Genomic DNA, 22,359 nt, shown 5'->3' on the forward strand with positions numbered 1-22,359 from the left:
AACTAACACCGTAATTACGGTACCAAATCGAGTGCGAAGATTTTTATCGCGCTCGGTAATGTAGCGGAAAAATTACGGGACGCGACAACAGACAGTATTAGCTCGGGGATCGAAAAAAGGCTATACGGTACTCAAAATAATGTTTGTACCTATATCGATAATATTAACTGGCAAGTTGAAAAGCAAGATATCCATAATATCAATGTATTTTTATGCTAAAGGTAGATAGTACAGTGTAGTCCGTGTAGTACAACTTCGCATTTAACAACCGACCGTCTATAGCGACGTCAGTATAGGCAGCATTCGTTTGGTTTTGTTATGATCAACCATGGATTTACATCCGTTTATTGCGACTCCGCTTACGGCGACCGACCGTTTTCAACGACGGAATTTGACAAATTATTGTTCTGTTACAACGACGAGTGTTGACATGTGCACAAATAAATCATAGGTAAGAAGCCAACTTCGTCCCGCGCAATCCCCCCACAGCCCTGAATTGAATGCGTTATGTTATTGTTTATTTAACAGTGCTTAATTTGAGGGCATTTTTGAAAGCGCGTACAAAAATGGCTTCTACAAGGTATCCATAATATCAATGTATTTTTATGCTAAATGCTAAAAAAATTGTATGTATATATACTTCTTTATGACGACAATATAGCGATGTAATTTGTATAATGTTATGATTTTATTGTGATGTAATATTGTAAAGTAATTTATAGTTATAATGTGTACCTACTCATCGAAATATTTGTTGACGTGTAATGTTTATTATGAATAAAGAATTGAATTGAATTGAATTTGAGAGTAACAATAAGGGCGATACGAGTTGACAAAAGAGTAAGCAGGTATTCTATATTTCAGTACCGAATGATTTAGTCGTGCGATGCATTTTGAAAATCTGTAAAGGTTGTTATCCTTTCAGGCATACCCTAAGCAATAACTTCGCGCTCAACTGTGAAAGTCTAACTAGTAATCGAACTTCCCAATGCCGCGTTCGGATATTGCACGGACGTGCGATTTTAGGGTAAAGTGTTTAGTAATAACATACATGAAATTAAAAAACCCCCGACCAAAAAAAGTACTCAATCATTATGACAAAAGGTTAAAAATGCTAAACCCTATAAAAGCAAAAAACTTGTCCCACATAATATATGCTTGCAAGCAAACTGAGCTTGTAACATTCCTATCACACTTAACAAACGACCTGATGACCTTGAAGATCTGAACCGATTTCCACCAAACACAGCTAAAAACACTGTCTCTCGACTGATATACCTTTCAAACAAAAAAAAACCGCATTCAAATCGGATCATCCGTTTGGGAGCTACGTTGCCACAGACAGACACATACACATTTACACACAGACACGTCAAACTTATAACTGATTTGACTAGTTAGAAACTAGCCTATAATAGTTTGTCAATTTGTAAAAAAAATATCTAGGTTGTCAAATCGTCATTTGTTCGGATACTGTACGAATTAAATCGCGGCGTGAGGAAGCTTATTGTAGAGAAACACTGTCAGTAGGTATCACACTTTTTCCTTCAATCAGCGCTTATCGCTATCGACCCACTAGGGTCGATTAATTCTTTAATATATTTTTCATCTAAGACGAAGCCCTGAGCCGAGGTTCGCGCCCAAGTGGGCACCCTCAGGCGTTGTTTTAAATGTTGTACCGGGTGAGACCCTTCAGCGCTCCCCATTTGTCCGACCAAGTAGATAATGCCTGCGGCAAACCTACAATAAGTCACACCAAAAAAAGTAGTACAAAAAATCCACTTACCATGCATTTTGTCGTTAAGAAGCGCGTATCGCGGGTTGGCGGCGACATCCAGCGGCAGTGAGTTCCACAGCCACTTGATCCTGGGCGTAGGGTTGCCAGTAGCCTGGCACGGCAGTGTGGCAGTGTGGCCAACCTCCACCACCATCGTGGTAGGAGGCAGAGCGATGTTCGGGAAGCCTGGTGGTACTTTGTCCGCTGCGAAAGAAAAAAAAAGTTTAGTTTAGGTTTAAAAATGGTATAAGAGAGATCAGTGAGGCTTAGGTTCTCAGTTCATTTTGTGATGGATGTACCTCTGACTACCCCAATTGGGATACAGTCGTGAGCTTATATAAAACAAAATATTTAGAAACCAAATAAAATGATTCTAATGGTTATAAGATGTCTTAAATAGTCTATAATGGCCCGTGTCAGGGGCCTTTGGCCAATCATAACCCTGGCACCCGGGTTGCTAGGTCCTGGGTTCGATTCCCGGTGGGGACATATCACAAAAATTACTTTATGGTCCCTAGTTTGGTTAGGACATTACAGGCTGATCACCTGATTCTCCGAAAGTAAGACGATTCGTGCTTCGGAAGGCACGTTAAGCCGTTGGTCCCGGTAATGCTTATTGATGTAAGTGCATAGTCGTTACATGAGTCATGTTAGGGGCCTTTGGCGGCTCAATAGTCACCCTGACACCAGGGTTGATAAGGTTGGTACTACACCTCACAACCCACACGATAGAAGAAGAGAATAGGTATGTATATAGATTATAATGTAGACACAGCATAAGTCTTCTAGCTACCTACTTAAAGAGAGTTCACAATTACATCGCAATACTTGTTAGACGCGAAGAATAGATCGACTTGAAAAAAAAAAACAACTACCGTAATTTTTTCAAACATCACTTTCATAACACAATAAAACCTAAAAGTTTTAAAGACTACCTACTTTGCCAACAATTTCAAATACATATTATACAAGGACAAAATTTCAACCCTTTGTAGGCTAATTCGGCCTGATTCGCAGGAATATCTGCTGGAAATCTTAAAACGTAACGTTTAATGAAGATAGTGAATTAATTTCCTAAATGAAATTTCCTTCGTCTTACGATCCGACTGAACGAAATTTGATTAAGTAAAGACTGACGTTATAGCGATTCAAAGTTTTGACCAGCGTTTCTGAAAGTTTGCTCTGCGGAGCCCTAGGGCTGTGGTATTGCGGCACGATGGGTGGTGGAGTCCCGACGTGCGGGCAGAGTAGTGGGGTGATTGGTAATAACGACGACAAAATAACGTATTAAATTCAGCAGGAATATCCACTTCATTAACAACACTCCACAAACAAATTATAACGATGTTTAGATATGAGATCAAATCCAAAATTAGAGGGCACGGCCAGAGCTAAACAGTATAATATTTATGTTGTTCTTATGAAGGTCGGGGATGCAATGAGTCAGTGTAAAATGACGGTTAGAACGAAAGGCCAGTATGTGCAGAGTTTGTACTACAGTATCGTCCCGCCGACAGCCGTCATGAAATAACTGCTATCACATTGTTACCGATTCAAAATTCAAATTCAAAAAAATACCTTTATTCAGTAGGTAACATAGTTACACTTTGAATCGTCAATTTTTACATAACGAACGTCTCATCCGCCTAAAACTACTGCAGTTGCAATCATACAGTTACGATAAAAAAGTACTAACAAGAAATACCTACTCGTAGGATTTATTTATTTTATTATATCTCATTCATGTAAAACGACCTCCGCGGTCCAGTGGTTGAGCGTTCGGCTCACGATCCCAGAGGTCCCGGGTTCGAATCCCGGTGGTGACATATCACAAAAATTACTTTGTGGTCCCTAGTTTGGTTAGAACATTACTGGCTGATCACCAGAATGATCGAAAGAAAGAAGATCCGTGCTTCGGAAGGCACGTTAAGCCGTTGGTTCCGGTTACTACGTTACATGAGCCATGTCAGGGGCCATAGGCGGCTCAATAGTAACCCTGACACCAGGGGTGATGCGGTTGGTACTCCCAACCCACACGTCAGAAGAATGTAAAATGTGATATATAGATATATAATGTGATTATTATTAATAAATGATTAACATAAAATCCGGATTTGCCTATTTTACATTAGTTCCTTTACATTTTTAGAATCCTATCAGAAAGAAAAAAAATACTCGTTCGCGTTCTACCTACATTCGTTGTTACACTTATTTTGTATTTATTTAATCTTTTTTTAACAGCCTCCGTAGTCTAGTGGTTAGAGCGTTATGCTAGGTGCGGGTTCGATTTCCGATGGGGACATTGTCGAAATCATTTTGTGAGGCAAAAAAGTTTGAGACCCGCTGGCTTAGATGGTTCCAGTAATTTTCTGTAGAGATTTTAGAAACATTGGGATTACAAGTGTGTCCTGTTCTATAGTTGTTTCATATGTTGTTCTGTTTTATATTTAAGCTGGGAAAAAGTTTTAGAAGGATTTGAGTACGTACCTTATAAGTAGAAACACGTGTCGAAACAAAGCAGCCTTCACAGTTAGAACACGTGACAATTGTTAATATATAAAATTAGACTCCCTTATAAGAGAGTAATAACTATTAAATATTCACAAATTTTACAATAAATTATAATTTTCCGACGTTTTCGGACGTGTTGCAACGACTGTGGTCACGGTATAAATGACGCGGCGCGGCGAGTGCTCGCTACTATGAAGATTAAATTTCCGTGCGTAACTACCCTCACTTCACTTTGGCCGGTCACATACATTCGGAATTCCGTTTCGGAATTTCGATTCGAAATATCGATTCGTAATATCGAACGCATTAAATCCATACAACATCTATGAATCAACCACATACTTACAGTTTTTTTCCGTTCGAAATTTAATCTGATTGGGAATTCCGTATGATGGCCTATGCATGGCCCAGTAACGGCGACGTATTTTTTTTTCCTTGATAGGTATAGCAACAGTGCTATCGCGATAAGAAAATCGTCGTCCATAATGCCAAATGTCTGAACTCAAGTTCTAGCGTCGCTCAACTGAGCCTTGTTATTCCGAACGGAAATAAACGTATGTGTGTGATATATTAACGGAATCCCGAAACAGTATTTCGAATCGAAATTCCGAAACGGAATTCCGAATGTATGTGACCGGCCTTTTACTTGTCGGTGATAAATACGAAGTCATTATCAAAACTTACAAGTCTACACGTTCACAAGTTACAAGTACAGTCATAAGCAATATCATGTACCCACATTAGGACACTGTCGCACTATCATACATACATACATACATAAACTCACGCCCGTAATCCCTAATGGGGTGGGCAGAGTCACAAGTAATCAAAGACAACTTGCAGCCACTGCTGATACGATGTCGTAAGCTGGATAAATCTTATGGTGATAAGGGGTCAACCTATCGCCCATAACATTAGTTTATCATGTTGGAGGACACAATCCCTCTGTTGGTTTTTACAACATGCCCGGGAAGACAAGCAGCTGAACGTTTTCTATGTTTTTTGTTTTTTCGCACTATCATATTTGGTTTAATTTCTCAAAAATGTTAATGTGACATGGTTTCAAAGTGTATACATATTAGTACAAGTGACCGTACGTGTAAATTACGTTTATCAAAATAAGTAGAAGGATTGTAAAAAATACTTATGAAATAAATATTGTAACATGTTATATACAAATGTAGTATTGATTATTACAAGAATGTGTTTACATTAATGACAATTTTTACAACAACATTTCTTGTAATACAGGGCTTGTAAGTTTTGATAAACATGGCACCGATATTATAGAACTAATCGCCGATACTAGTTTTCTGTTGTTAAAGTACGGGTTTAAATAATGACACTGCTGGCTGCCCTTTTCTTTGAAGTCATATTCGATCAATTTTATGAGTTTAATGAAATGTACGTAGTTAGATCTGATAAGAAACTAAGTAATTGCCTGGACTAGTTTTGTATACTTATAGTACGTAATAAAATACATCACTGGGTAACGATTACGGTTGAAGCCAATTTTTAATAATAAACAAATGCAGTACAACTTATACAATGTATTTCGGCAGAGTTTTAGAACTAATAATTATGGTTATATACTGTTCGGCGCGTCCTTACCCCGGGGTGGGCGCTTCTTACTTCAGTAGGCCAGAGTGAGATGGTGGCTGAGTTCGGATAGGGAGCCGGACCTACGGGGTATAACGTAGTACCCTTGTTCAAGATACGGGTGAAGACTTCAACGGTTGCAGAGGCGGAGATGGGCGCCATCGGTACGGCAGTGCTGGTCAGGACAGACGAGTCACAGGGACCGTAACCTGGAACCTGACAGAGGGCAGCAGTAACTGTCAGTAATATTCAGCTTTGAACTAGACTACTTTGGGCGCCATCAGGCAGAGTACTGCGGGGCGGAAGGCAAGAAGGAAACCACTGCCCTATTTTTCCCTAAAAAAGTAGCATGGAGAATGTTACACCGACAAGAGCGTGGCTCTTAAGTTAGGTAGTGATGTTCAGGTACCTACAGCTACAAACATAACTAGACACACACGTATAACCGAGGCAAACCTCGGACACTACTCATTGCCGTTATCATACAAGCGCGTGACGGCTGACGCCCATACGATTGAAGACTAAAATAAGACCGAAGGGGTGAGGTAAACCTAGCTCAGCCGCTGGAGGGGAGCGGAGAGTTGCCGTTCTATACGTAGTGTTATTCCTTATTCTATGACAGGTCGAAATGTTATGTTGTCAGAGTTTACGTCTGCGGACCCCGATTCAAATAGACATTCATATTAATTACAGACTTACGACCGCTCGAATTATCTCTTAATGTATGTGTGCTGTCTACATTCTCGAGGGATTCCTAATTAAACATAATTTGGTATACTTGTGGAGTTAATAATACGTATGGTTTTGTTATTCAGATATATTGACGTTGTCGTAAATAATTTGTTCGTTTAAGCATCATCGCGTAAAAAAGCGTAGCCTGAGAAACGGATAACATAAAATGCATTCAGCTATAACAATGCTACTTATCCTTAAGATGAACGCGCCGCGGATCCCTACGCGCCGAAGTCATCGCATTTTGCGCCAAAATAAGGGTCATGCAGCGCGAATAGGTGTGCGATATTGCATAGGATTTCCTACAAAGATTTACAAAATGCGATTACTGGGGCGCGTGCGGTTCCTGCGGCGCGTTTAGGTGCGCGTTCAGCTTTGGAATATGGTACCAGTCAACCGAGAAAAAACTCCTACCGCCTCACTATAAAACGAAGACTGAAGATAATAAAAAGGTTTAAAATAGCTATAGCCCGAGCCACGAAAAATCTGCAACACGTCCCGCGGCCGCCATGCATCGCAGATTCTACATATAATTATTATGACTTGTTAATTAGTGGACTTTTCCTCATGCCACGCTAAGACCACGCTAGTCCGCACTAACATTTTAAATGCGAAAGTAACTCGTGTCTGTCTTTAACCTTTTCACGCATAAATGTAAGGTACGGAGATGGTTTGAGACATAGGGAAGAAACCAAAGAATGGGAAGGGTGGGAAAAACATGCCATTTGCGATAATCGCGGGCAGAGAGCTAGTAATGAATACGTATATTTCATATTCAAATTCAAAAATATCTTTATTCAGTAGATAGGTAACATAGTTATAGAATCGTCATTTTTTTACATAACGAACGTCTCATCCGCCTAAAACTACTGCAGCTTCTCACAACCTGTATAGACGGGGAAAAGAAGCTGCAAGAAATACCTCGGAACAGGGCCGTAGACGTTCTATTAAAAATAAATTTTGTAATTTGGCTGCCTAATATCAGTTTCCAGATATAATTGAATTGATTGGTTTCGGGAAGCCAGCAAGAAATGTCGCATGGTTACAGAAAACTGTATAAAGGTAGGGCACACATAGTCGAGTTTATGGTTCGAGCAATTCGATTATTGTAGATTGTTTTTGCTGTTGGTAGATCTTGTGAGATTCCTGCCCTTGTAAGACATAGACGTAAGCGGGATATGACAGGTATAAATAGAATTTTCTGCACCGAAAGAAAAAATACAGAAAATATAACATAACACTCGCTCACGACTACATCCCGAAGGACGTAATATACGATCCCAACGACCCGATTACTCTAGCCATAGAGGCAGCCAATCAGCTCGCGACTCCAAACACTTCAGGACCCGATACCGACCCTGCCGGCGTGGTCGACGATTTCCCTCATTCAGCGCTTATCGCTATCGACCCACTAGGGTCGATTAATTCTTTCAAATATTTTTCCTCTCAGACGACACCCTGAGCCGAGGTTCGCGCCCAACTGGGCACCCTCAGGCCTGTTGTCTTAAACGTTGTACCGGGTGAGAGCCTTCAGCGCTTCCCATTTGTCCGGCCAAGTAGTTAATGCCATCTGCGGCAAATCTACAATAAGTCACGTGAAAAAAAAGACTACATCCCGATTGGGGTAGTAAAAATTACATCCATCGCAAGAAGAACTAAGTACCGACATCTCACCGAGCTTTCTGTTAGACCAACGTGATAGGTGGTGAGCCGCATCGCCGTCTATATGGTCGATCGATAGCTTCAGTGCGCGTTACGAGTTACAACTGTCAAAGTACAAAAGCCAATCTTGTGACGTTCATTAGCATAGTTAGTCGAGATTAGGCTGTTCAATTCTATTATATTTAACAGTATGCATATAATAATAAACGTTGCTGGTGGAAAAAACAAGAACCTACCAACACTTCAGAACCTCGATACCGACCCCGCCGGCGTGAACGAGGATTTCCCTCATTCAGCGCTTATCGCTATCGACCCACTAGGGTCGATTAATTCTTTCAAATATTCTTCAACACAAACAAACAGATAAATAATCTAAAGATAGGATAGGAAACATAAGAAATTCAACGAAACATCTACAAAAGCCGAAACACAATCAGATTAAAAATAGCAAAAACAAAAAACAAAAACAGAAAGAGTTCATTCTCTCACCTCGAAGTTTTAAAATGCAATCTCAAAGCTGTTAATGTTGCTGTAATTCCGAACCTTATAACATTGGAGGAAGGTCGGGAATCGTGGGGAGCAGTGGCATTGCGTCATAAATTTATGGCAAACTTGATATTAATTACGTTCTGTGCAAGCTACCCGCAAATTGTAATATATGCCGTCGCTACGTGCATTCTAGATCGTTTGAACTCTGCTCCTATTCCTTTCTGGTAGTTTTGTGGTTTGCCTTTATAATGTCATTCTGTGTTTTATGAATCGTTGCCTTTTCTGTTTCCTTAGTTGTATTGAGATCCCGTAGATACACATACATGCACATAAACACACACGTACACACACACACACACACATACACAAACACATGCACACACACACACACAAACACACTCACGTAAGCAAACACACACAAACACACGCGCGCAGACACTCACACACACACATACATACACACACACACACAGACGCGCGCGCTCGTTCCCGTATTGATAGTAGGTATACCTACTTACATATAAAAATGGTTCTTAGCCAAATTACTGAAACCTTTAATAAAATGTAATAACGTGATATTGAATGATATGAAGAGGCTTTCATATGATGTTAAATAAAAGAGCTCGCTGACATGATAGGAATTAATTGAATAATCCTGTGTCGCCATCTCATTCGGTTTTTTTATGGAATGATTTAAAAAGCAAGTGAAAAGGAGTGTGATATATAATTGACGACTTTCGATTTGTGACTCGGTCCGGCCAAGTAGTTAATGCCATCTGCGGCAAATCTACAATAAGTCACGTCAAAAAAAAAAAAAAAAACGATTTGTGGCTTTTTAATAACATAACATAAGCTCACGACTATATACCAATTGGAGTATCAGAGGTGCTATAAGGTGCCTAAGTCCAATCAGTTTCTTGCAAAGCAATAAATTAACTGGTTGCACTTAAAACCTCCTGGTTACATGTCGTTTCTGTAATAGACCAAAAACACCTACAAAAATATAAATTTTATAATTATGACAACTAATGGTTCATAACTGCCTCCGTGGTCTAGTGGTTAGAGCGTTAGGCTCACGGTATGGAGGTCCGGGTTCGATTCCCGATGGGGACATTGTCGAAATCACTTTGTGAGACTGTCCTTTGTTTGGTAAGGACTTTTCAGGCTTGAATCACCTGATTGTCCGAAAAAGTAAGATGATTCCGTGCTTCGGAGGGCACGTTAAGCCGTTGGTCCCGGCTATTAGCCGTAAAAACACCTCCACCAACCCGCATTGGAGCAGCGTGGTGGAGTATGCTCCATACCCCCTCCGGTTGATTGAGAGGCCTGTGCCCAGCAGTGGGACGTATATAGGCAGTTTATGTTAATGGTTCATAATTTTACCACTGTTTACAAACATTTCGCCGGGCTCTGTGGCTGAACTTTTGCTCTTTGATTGTACACCCATCGCAAGGTGTACTAAGTAACCACGCCTCACCGAGCTTTCTGTTAGACCAATGTGATAGGAAGTGGTGGTGGCTTTTTAATGCTAGCAATGTTACATAGGCTAGAAAATTCCACTTGATATCAACTCAGAATCATGGTCTGAATCATCCCCTTCAGTATTCGTTACGATGTCACTAACGCCCTGTATATGTAACTGTCGATTGTCATAATCGTTTGTAATTTTAAGGCTCCTGGTAACCGCGCGAATTCGGACTAACTTATACAGAATTGTTCGCGCGCGTAGACACACACAACGCGCGTGTGTTTGTGTGTGTGTTTGCGTACGTGGGTGTATTTGTGGGTTCTCTATTTTTACGCATATTTTTTATGTAATAATTTACCATGGCATAATGTTACTTGTCCTATTGTTAGTTACGCGTAGTATTAATTTGTCATAACTTTTTAAGCATAATTTTGAAACTCATAACTACCATAATCATAATAATTAACGACAATAATGACATATAAGCATAAGTATTATAAGCATAAAAACTATACTCCGAATAAGAAAAGTTTTGGCTTAACTTTGAACATTTCCGAAACTTATTTTTCCTTGGTTGCATTTGGTTCATGATTGTGACTTTTTATATTTTTTGACTCTATTTCATGCTGTTAGTGATCATTCAGTATACTTTTCGTGTGTAAGATAAACATACTGGCGGCGTAGGGGTGGCCCAGGGGCCACCCCCGCCGCACCCTAACCTACTGTTATGCCTTGTAAAAAATATGACAAAACACTTTTATTCTAAAAAAGAATTATGGATACCTATTTATATGCGAATCAAATTTATACCTACAAATATTAGTCCAAAAATAAGTTATACCTAACAAACCAGTATTCTTAGATGTTATTATGGGAAAGTACTATTATGCTTAAAAACGGTATGCGAAAAGGATTATGATAATTAAAATTATGACAAAACCATTTATGCATTTTAAGAGAATCCCGTGTGTGTGTGTGTGAGTGTGTGTTAGTGTGTGTTAGTGTGTGTGTTTCTGTATGTATGTGTGTGTACGTGTGTGTATATGTGCGTGTGTGTGTATCTACGGGATCTCAATACAACTAAGGAAACAGAAAAGGCAACGATTCAGTGGTTTAGATTCCGAGTCGGGATTCGAACCCGTGACATTAAGACGTGAATGTCCTTTTTAAAATGGTGGACCATTATTATGGACAATTGGCTGGCCACCTGTCACCGTTATGTAATAAAGTTTATTTTACATACGTTTTGTGTCTTTTTACTGCCGGGAACGGACCCCGATACCGACCCCGCCGGCGTGTTATCTACGATTTCCCTCATTCAGCGCTTATCGCTATCGACCCACTAGGGTCGATTAATTCTTTCAAATATTTTTCCTCTCAGACGACGCCCTGAGCCGAGGTTCGCGCCCAACTGGGCACCCTCAGGCCTGTTGTCTTAAACGTTGTACCGGGTGAGAGCCATAGTTTATGCCATCTGCGGCAAATCTACAATAAGTCACGTCAAAAAAAAAAAAAAACTGCCGGGAACATTCCAAAAGTGGAAACATTTTCGGGAACGTCATATCACTGGTTGTGTTACAGTGAATTAAGAAGCTCACTCTTTGGAATAGCTACCCTATACAAACGTATATTTATATTGTGCGTTTCGGTTATAAGATAATTGCGTTTCGTTTCCCCAACAATAATATTATTGTTGATCTTTCCACAAAATGTACTTTATGTTGTTCTTGTGGATTATGTAAAGAGATTCTAATACTGAATATGCGAGGGTGGACTCCTTTTTTGTTGATAATACACATAATTTTTGATCCGTTTTGATTCATTGTAAAAACATTTGGTCGTATTGATAATCGCAAGATTTTGAAACACATTTTGATGTTTTATACTTTAATTTGTATAAATCTCAACAACCGCGATAGTAGACTGTTGAAATTATCACAAATTATGCATTTCTGTTGACGCTATACATAACAACAATACTAAAATCAAAATAAATACATATTTAAGGGGGGCTTCCATATAACAAACGCGACTGTTTTTGCCCTTTTTTGCTCAATATCAGTACATAGGTACTGTTATTTAATTAAGCAATGGTATAGAACCCTTCGTTCGAGTCCAATCCGACTTGGCCGGTTTTTATTTCACATTCAACTATTTGTTCAGCAACACCTTGTGGTAAGTAATATCATAATATTTCGTTTTCCCAACTGCATAATATTAAACCAGTTTGCGTTCGCAACCGCGCAGCTTACAAAGGCTCAGCTTTTATATGAGTCGAGAAAAAGTTATTGTTTTCCCAGTGCTTAGCTACAATAACATCCCGGATTTCCCTGGGACCGGCAATTATTTTCTCTTCGCTTCTTGCCGGGAGAAAAAGCGCAATAAGGACGCAAAACACTTCCATGCTATATTATAAATTCACACTAAAATAATAATTGCTCAGCACGCATCCACACTAATATTATACACTCACAATAAAATAATAATTCCTCAGCACGCTTCCACGCTAATATTATAGACTCACACTAATATTATAATTTTACACTAAAATAATAATTGCTCAGCACGCATCCACACTAATATTATAAATTTACACTAAAATAATAATTCCTCAGCACGCTTCCACGCTAATATTATAGACTCACACTAAAATAATAATTGCTCAGCACGCATCCACACTAATATTATAAATTCACACTAAAATAATAATTGCTCAGCACGCATCCACACTAATATTATAAATTCACACTAAAATAATAATTGCTCAGCATACATCCACACTAATATTACGTGAAAGCAACTATGGCTGAATAATTGAAACATAGGTATTCCATCATGTACTCCTCTATTTAGAAATGCAAGTACATACCTACAAAAAAATCTAATCCCTTATGGGGTGGGCAGCCACAATTAATCAGAAGACAAACTACAGCATCTTTTGAGAGTGAATGGGCAGCTACTAAGATTCTGGCTCTCAGCGCAGCCCATTTGTCCGGCCAACTAGTTAAAGCAATTTGCGGCAAATCTACAATAAGTCACGCCAACAATCTACAATTACTTACGCGCGCAAGTGTAAGCGCGTAAGCGTGTATCTTAGATCAGATCTTTACTCCCCATCAAGTTATATTGTGGCTATTAAAAATTAAAAAAAAATACGATTCAGGTCAGCCTTACAGAAATCCACTAGCTATATATCTTTGTATTTCATTTCAGCATTATTTCGACGTCTGCGGAATATTGTATGAAGAATTAATGATACCAGATTGCATAGCGAATGGATTGAAAATAAATGACAAAAAATCCAAGCAAAAATTGGACAACAATTGACATTGGCGCTTGTGCAAAAATCATGCGCTTTTGTGATTGATTTGTTAAAAATAGACTTTATATATCTAGCAAATAAAGTTTTTTTTTAAAATACGGTATTTTACTGAGTCTATTATATTTGAATTATAAAATGTAGAAATAAAAGTTATTTTTATTTATTTTCGAATTAAGTAACAATGAGTACGATGTTAATCGGTTTTATTTATGACGTCAGACGGAAAGTGTTTTCATAAGAAAACTATTTATACAAAAAAATATTTCATTTGGCTAAGTTGTAGAACTGTAAATTGTTTTTGCAATTGCAAATGCGCTCAACCATTTTGTGGTACGATCCTTGTTATTTAGTAGAGCACACTAGTTTCTTTATGATAGTAATCTCAAACGTCTAGCCAATCAGGAGCGTCGTCTATCACGGGTGATTACCCCACCGCTTACGCGATTAGCCAATCAGGAAGCAGATATTAGATATCAATATACATACATACATACATAAACTCACGCCTATTTTCCACCGGGGTAAGCAGAGACTATAGAATTCCATTTGCTTCGATACTGACACACTTCTCTTGCTTCCTCCACATTCATCAATCGCTTCATACACGCACGCCGGTTCAGAGTTGATCGTGTTGAACCTTTTCTAAGGACATCTCCAATTTGGTCATCGTAAGTCCTTCTCGGTCTTCCTCTGCCAGCCCTACCATCAACTTTCGCTTTATATACCGCTTTTGCAATTCTATTATCCTTCATCCGCTCTACGTGTCCAAACCAACCTAATATTCCCTTCTCAATCCTAGTCACTATATCGTCTTTTATACCACATCTCTGTCTTATCACACTGTTTCTCACTCTATCACTCAACTTCACACCACAGATGCTACGCAAAGAACTCATTTCTACGGCATTGATCAAACTTTCATGCTTCTTCTGCCATACCCAACATTCACTACCGTACTTCAGCTTTAGATATCAATATACTTCGTTAATAACCAATCACGTGCGCTCCTCATCACGTCATGATTTTCACCATTGGCTGGTAGTCTGAAGTTTTATAAAAGTTGCCATTGGTTGGTGAGAGGGTTAAGTATTTTTAACCCGACACCGAAAGAAAACGAAATCAAAAGCGTATTGTTAGGTCCATTAAGCAAGTTAATTAAACCAACGGAATTGAAAACCATTTTTGTACATAAATAATAACAGTATTGTTAACAATGGGAGTTGAAAATTTGCGCCAAGCAAAGAGCTTTTGGAAATTTTAATTAAAGACGAACGCACTCCTTTATAGGTGGAAGCAATTAAAACATGCTGTATAAATACCGAAGTTCAGCGTTTAAGCGTTCGGGCGAAAATTTAACTGACGGTATATATATACGAGAGTGGTGTAAACCGCGCCTTTCTGAATTAATTACCTTAAATTGAATTCCGCGTTCAATTCAATTTAGGGCTAGTATAAACTTTAAGTCTGTAAACAACTACTCAAACGGTTTTTTAAACTCACACTTTACGGACACGAATTTCTTACGCGCAGTTTATAAAACACTTTTTTGATATCTATATTGTCATTTAGATTAGTCAATTAGAGTGTCAAAAACGTTGGTACAACTTCCCCCATGCCACTCTTCCCGCAATAACAATACATACTTATTAAGTGGAAGTAGAATACATTTCAAGGAGGTACTTCTGTTGCGTTCAATAATCTTCCAGGAACCAAAATTTTGACAAGGAGCGGCACATTAATTTCATTTCATCGAATTCTCATATTACTTCGAATCCTTATATTGGCATACCCGAATCTAATACCGGAGTGGAAATTTTGGCAGAACATCGTGTAAGCCGTTGTCAGGATTCACATTGTCATAAACCTATTGCTGCGTGTCGAATATCGTTGTAAGAAGAGCAGTCCTTCAGAGGTAAGCAGACTCCTTTTGAAGACGAAAAGTCCTCCTTGGGATTCGGAAAACGTTAATCAGGTTTAGTAAGGGCGAACGGAGATCACATTTTGAATGGAAATAACACGAGAATGTAAGAAGAGATAGTCTGTATTTCTTAGCGAGAGGTTTGTGTATCTAATGACAAAGAAAAAAGATCAATTTATTTTCTTACGATATTTTTAAATTATCGTTTTTGTATTATTAATCAAGTTTACTAGTCTGTACAATGTGTGAGGCAATTTTGATGTTTGATATAGATTATATGTTTGATTTTGATGATAGATTAGAATTAGAAAACGTTATTCACTATTTATATAATGTATCCACTTAAGGACTCTATCACACTAACATATTTGACATTTAGTGAAACTTACGTAGTTCAATTTGTCAAAAAACATCATGTGACATGGTACCAAAAGTGTATGCATATTCATGCTCGTGACCATACTAGGTATACATAATATAATATAAATACTCTTTTGGTTTGTATTGATGCTTCATAGTTTTAGGTACATCATAAATACTAAATCTCCTATCGGGTGGGCTACTCGTATAAGGTAGATTACCAACTTCATCAACGCTGGTGTCAGGGTTATTATTGAGCCAAAGGCTGACATGACTCATGTAACAACTACGTACTGTATACGTACTTTAAGTAATCGATAAATACTAATAAGCATAGACATATCTAGGTAGATATCAAAGTATATTTTCAAATAAAATGTCCATATATTTGTATGCACAAATCATTGCATTGCGTACAAGTAATCATTTGTTAAGCATGAAAACTCACAGTTAGAAAGATAAATAAGAGTAAAATCAAAAGTCTAAAGACTACGTGTAACGGGACCCTAAAATAATGTAAGAGAAGTAGTTTCTTGAAATCCTCACATTCACAAATGGCCGACAATATAAAGGTGTCAAAAAGAGCAAAACTTGTTGGCATTTCAACAAAAGATTCACGAAGCGCCCATTAGAGTACGGTGAAGGATGTGTCCAAAATGTCTTGATACGTGTAATTTTGCTCAGAAATCCGAGCATTTTGCTGTCGTCTCACCTTACAGAGGCGCGTTTAGATGTTCAGTTTTACTAGCATAGTTTCAACGGGCTAGTAGTTTTATATTTGCAAGATAAGCTTCTGGAGACAGCTAGAAAGAAAGTTATCCTATCATGTCGGATCAAGGCGGGTTTATTGATTATTAAAATTTTCTCTAGAGGTTTCTCCAGAAGAAGAAGCTTGTCCGCTTTTTCAAGAACCCCCATAATATAGCGCAAAAGAAACACTTTAGGAGTACGCCCTTAATATTTTCATATTCGGAACTCCATTGCAAATCGACGTCGTGATTCACAATATCACTTTACGTTTTGACAGTTTTCGATGAAAAGTCAAAGAATGGCGCACATTGGATGAATTGCGTTATGTCAAACAAATATCGATTAGCCAAACTGCAAGTGAAAATTCCTTGGTCGACAGTAAATAGATAGACCGCCTATTGTACGGTCACGAGTCCTAATATGTATACACTTTGAAACCATGTCACAGTAAGTTTTTTGACAAATTAAAAAGTCTCATTAAATGTCAAATATGATAGTGCGACAGGGTTCTGAAGTGGGTACATGATATTGCTCATGACTGCACTCTTTCTATTTCTCTTTTTTTTATGTTCCCTGTGTGTGCCATAAAGTATTAGTTACGTTATGTACCTACAATCAAAGAGCAAAAGTTCACTCACTGAGCCCAGCGAATTACTTGTAAGTAGTGGTGAAATTATGAACCATTAGTTGTCATAATTACAAAATTTATGTTTTTTTGTAGGTGTTTTTGGTTTTATTACAGAAACGACATGTAAGCAGGAGGTCTTAAAATTTATTACTTTGTAAGAAACTGATTGGACTTTTGCACCTTATCGTACCTCTGAATACTCCAATTGGTGTATAGTTGTGAACTTATGTTATTAAAAAGCCACAAATCAAAAGTCGTTATTGTAGGTATATACGCCAACTTCTATTTTATTGTGCCCGAAGAGTCTGTGATGTGAAACTCATGTGTGACTTACAAATTTCTACACTATCATAGTATGCAAATGAAGAATATTGAACATGAATATTAAATGTAAACGCTCCTCCCAACGCACTGGGCACTGTCTCGTCCAAATCTCAACAATAACTGCCTCGCGTGTCACAAATTTGGACTCACTTCAGGATTACTTGACGTCACGTGGCATACATTTCAACGCGAGTCGTTATTTCATATCCTGACATTTTTCATCTGTGTCACAGGATTACGAGGTTGAAAGTGCTCTTGTAAGGAATAAACCTCCGGTTTGTTAGGCAGTTGCGGAGGAGGTTTATTATGTCTCTCCATCATATTTATTGTATGAGTACGGCATTACTTGGCTTGGCTTAGAGTTGGCTTCGCAAGAATTTATGGAGGTGATTAAATTATGTTGTTGAAAGGTACGTTTTTCTTTAAGGTTTTGTTAAATCTTTTTTTAGGCCCTGAAGTGCTCTTCATTTTTTACACACTTTATATTACACAAGCCCACGGCTATAATTCTAATTGGGTTAGTCAGTACTTAATTTTTTTGAGGGCATTTTGTTATTGTCATATTTTTGTTATCATCAAGACTAATTTGACCTGTGATCCTGGGTCCGGATTATAAAATCGTAAGTAAAAACATCGATGGTCGATACTAAGCACGTTCGCTGTAGTGACCTTTCGGTGCAAAGTGTTCGATTTTACGACCATCGATGTTTTTACTTACGATTTTATAATCCGGACCCGTGATTCCTTAAGTCTAAAAACAATAACAAGCTAAACAAACGACCAGCAGACTAGACGTACACATTAAGGCTGGTGAAATAGGTCATCGACCTCGATGTAAGAAGGACATTTTAAGAATACATAGAACAAAAAACATACTACATAACACCTCTAACTTGCAAAGTTAAAAGTCCTGCTTAGCATAATTAATTCGTATTACGATTGTGTTCAGAACATCTTCACTTTATGCACATTCATACATTCCTAGATTAAATACATACGGCAATATCCGGGCTTCTGGGAAAACCGAGCTTATTTCACGCATACGAAATGCATAATTAACTTTATATTAACATACAGAAGCGTATGGAAGTAGGGTTGTCTCGAAAAAAATCTCGAAAAAATCCAATTTTCTCTCCGCGAAAGAGATAAGGGACTTTTGATGACGACTTCGTTAAAGCCGGAACGTATTTTGAGCTTAATAGGAAATTTTTCGCAAATAAGAAAACTTAAGTTTATTTTATATTTTACTTTATATTTATAATATTATTTATATTTTGAATGGAACTGTATAAGTTGACTTAACAATGGTTAATGAATGAGTAGTGTTATTGGTAATGCCCGCAGGCTTTTAAGCTTCAATTTTACTTTTGTACAGATATAATACATAACTACGCCCCTAGTTTTTATAGGGGTGAGTAGAGACAGTATTAAAGGGCCAAGATGATCATGAAGTCGAATGGTAACAGGTTACCAGACCAGCATATGTATGTCTATGTAAAATTTGACTAGGTTTATTATTATTTTATTTTACTTTTTTGCGCGTTTCACTCCAGCCGTACAAGTGTACTATATCATCTACCGAAGATTGTCTGAAAGAGATCGCTCTTAGCGATAAGGCCCCCTTTGCACACCTTAGAATAAGTTTATCCTGTAAATGGTGCTAATTCCTGCAGACGCCATCTAAAATTATTTTAAGTTATACCTGTCGTTTTCTTATCCCCCGAAAAGGAAAGGGACGGGTAATCGACAGGCGTAAAATGTATGGAACATACGTCAATTTTAAGCAGAAATCTAAAACAACCATCTAAACATTTTACATCGGCCAATAACCCGACAGAATTATGTTAACAGCACACGTCAAACGGTTTGCATACCAGCGAGATACTTTTTGATTCGCCCGGGTTATTCATTCATTTACTCATTCTTCCTAAAATTTACGACTGTCAATCATCCGTCTCTTTCCTTTTCGGCGAATAAGAAGAGGACAGGTATAACTTAAAGTAAAATTAGGAGGTGTCTGCAGGAATCGGGCCATTGTCTTATTATTATTTTTATTTATTCCATGTTATAACTATCACTACAGGTTATATCTAATGCGACAGTGTATCATATATTATGTATAACGTAACGTGTAACGTAACGTATAACGTAACGTATAACGTAATATGATCTTAATATTATACTTTTAAAATCATAATTTATCTACACCAGCCCTAGGGTAAGGCTTAAGCGCATCGTGACACGACGTCTGCCGAGATTAGATGAGATTCCGTCGAGCTTTTTGTATATCGTCACATAACACTTCGCACCTTACATTGCTTAATAACACAGTCTACATAAAATACCCCGATACCGACCCCGCCGGCGTGGTCGACGATTTCTCTCAATCAGCGCTTATCGCTATCGACCCGCTAGGGTCGATTAATTCTTTGAAATATTTTTATTTTTCTCAGACGACGCCCTGAGCCGACGTTCGCGGCCAACTGGGAACCCTCAAGCCTGTTGTCTTAAACGTTGTACCGGGTGAGAGCCTTCAGCGCTCCCCATTTATCCGGCCGAGTAGTTAATGCCATCTGCGGCAAATCTACATACAATAAGTCACGCCAAAAAAAAAAAAAAATGCGGTTTTAACCATTAGTCGTAGCAACTTTTTCTGTCACATAGGTTGTTAAGTGGATGACCCGACCTAAGCGACCCAGGTGTCAGGGTTACTATTGAGCCACCGTAGGCCCATGACATGGTTCATGTAACGACTACGTACTTAGAATACTTGTATCAGTTACCGGGCCTTTCGAAGATCATCATCACTAAGAGACAAGCCCTTGTCGTTATAGCGTTCCTCATTTTTTACGAAAAAATAGGGCACTGGTTTTCCTCTTGCCTTCCACCCCGCAGTATTCTGTCTGACGCGAGTGGGATGGCGTCCAGAGTAGTCTATTTTAAAGTCGTACTAGGACTTCGATTTCGAAAATACTCGGTGTAAAAAATATCAAGCTTCACTCCCAATATCAAGCAGTTTCAGGCCAAATAGTTACTGCCATTTGCTGCCACCTGCAAATTTCGTTAACTAATTGGCGGGACAAATGAGGAGTACTGAGGGGTCTGACCCGGTACAAAATTTAAGATAACAGGCCCGAGGGTGCCCTGTTGGGCGCGAACCACGGCTCAAGGCGTCGTCTAAAAGCGGGTCGATAGCGACAAGTGCTGAATGAGAGAAATCGTCAACCACGCCGGCGGGGTCGGTGTCGGGGTTTTGAAGTATTTGTTGTCGCGAGCTGTTCGGCCGCCTCTATGGATAGAGTAATCGCCATAAGTCAAATCTACAATAAGTCACTTAAAAAAAGGTATACAGCAGAACAGGTATTGTGAATAGGTATTTGCTGGGTAAGCGTGATCCACCTTAGACCACATCGTCACTTACCATCGTGAGATTGTGGTCAAACGTGAGGCACTCAGCCAATAAGTCGTAAAAACCATTATGCCTTCTTAATTCTGTACCAACCCGCGTCTTGAAAACTTTACGACATTTTCCTGTACTTTGTAGTAAATAAGTTACCGTTAGCTTGCATAGTGTTAGGGTCAGCGCAGACCAAGAGCAGTGGTGAGACGATCAATGAAATCTCTGAACAAATAACTTCATTGCTATTTACATAAAGTACACTGTTGTTTGACGGTAAACCTCTTTCTACCAATATCTCTTTCTCGTGTCAGGTAGAAGAGGTTTCTAGAAGGAATAAGCTGAACCGAATAAGCTGGCGGCAAGCTTCTATCGGAGTATGAAACAGAGCATAGCACCCCGCTAGCCACAGGTTGGTTGTCTGACTAGGGATCGACGATCCACTTAAACTGACCAGCTAACTCCGCCCGCAATGGTATAAGTTCTTTACCGTGTACAATCCCTGTCTTTCTCTCTTCTTCGCACTTTTACTGTTGTGACGGACCCAACTAGTTGGCCAGCTAGTTGGATCCTCCACGTCACTTCATTAACAATTCTAAATATATTTGGGGTGCATCGGAAATCACCTTTCTTGGCTATCATGTCTCAGCAAATGGTACCAGACCGCTTCCGGAAAAGGTTCAGGCCATAAAAAATATACCTTACCTAAAAGAGCAAACGAACTCAAACGATTTGTGGGAATGCTGAACTATTCCAGAAGGTTTATTTCTGCCTCGCGTGGCGAGCATTCAGGTGACCTCTTAATGAAGCTTTAACTGGAAATTCCAAGGTATCTACTTCTATATCGTTCACTACGGTCTGAGGGGAGGAGTGATGTGGCGGATCCAACTAGTTGGCCAGCTAGTTGGGTCTGCCACACTGAGCACAATAGACTGTTATATAATATATAAATAAACAAATCAACAGCGCAAAGAACAGCATTATCAAAAACAAAAAAAAAATATTGGTAGACGATTGCATTTTATCCAAATAGCAATAAGTTATTTTTCCAGCGCTCACCTCGTTTAGCTCTTGGTCTCCATAGACCCTTATGTCACGGTTCGTGTAGCTTCGTATGACCTTCGGTAATGTGGTTTGAGAATCGCGGATTGACGGCAAACACATTTATTCGACTCTAAGATACCACAGAGGAAATTAATTTAGCAGACCACGCTTTCCTGGAAGATAGACGTAAAACAGAGTGGCTGGTTCATCATCACTAATTTAAGAGCCACGCTCTTGTCGATGTAGCATTCTCCATGCTACTTTTTTAGGGAAAAATAGGGTAGTGGAATTCCTCTTGCCTTCCGCCCCGCAGTACTCTTTCTGACCCCAGTGGGATGGCGCCCAGAGTAGTCTATTTTAAAGCGGTACTAGGAATCC

General features: G+C 38.9%; 1 protein-coding gene across 4 annotated transcripts in view; it reads right to left on the minus strand.

The window, feature by feature from the left end:
• The window catches only part of LOC126372717 (tyrosine-protein phosphatase Lar), a 584,292-nt gene that overhangs the window by 69,063 nt on the left and 492,870 nt on the right, over positions 1 to 22,359 (minus strand). For all 4 annotated transcript variants that reach the window (XM_050018572.1, XM_050018570.1, XM_050018571.1 and 1 more), the window contains exon 7: positions 1,787 to 1,981. In XM_050018572.1, the coding sequence (XP_049874529.1) occupies positions 1,787 to 1,981 (195 nt within the window). The remainder of the gene's footprint in view (positions 1 to 1,786; positions 1,982 to 22,359) is intronic.

This window comes from Pectinophora gossypiella, chromosome 14 (assembly GCF_024362695.1).
Source record: "Pectinophora gossypiella chromosome 14, ilPecGoss1.1, whole genome shotgun sequence".
Lineage (NCBI taxonomy): Eukaryota > Metazoa > Arthropoda > Insecta > Lepidoptera > Gelechiidae > Pectinophora > Pectinophora gossypiella.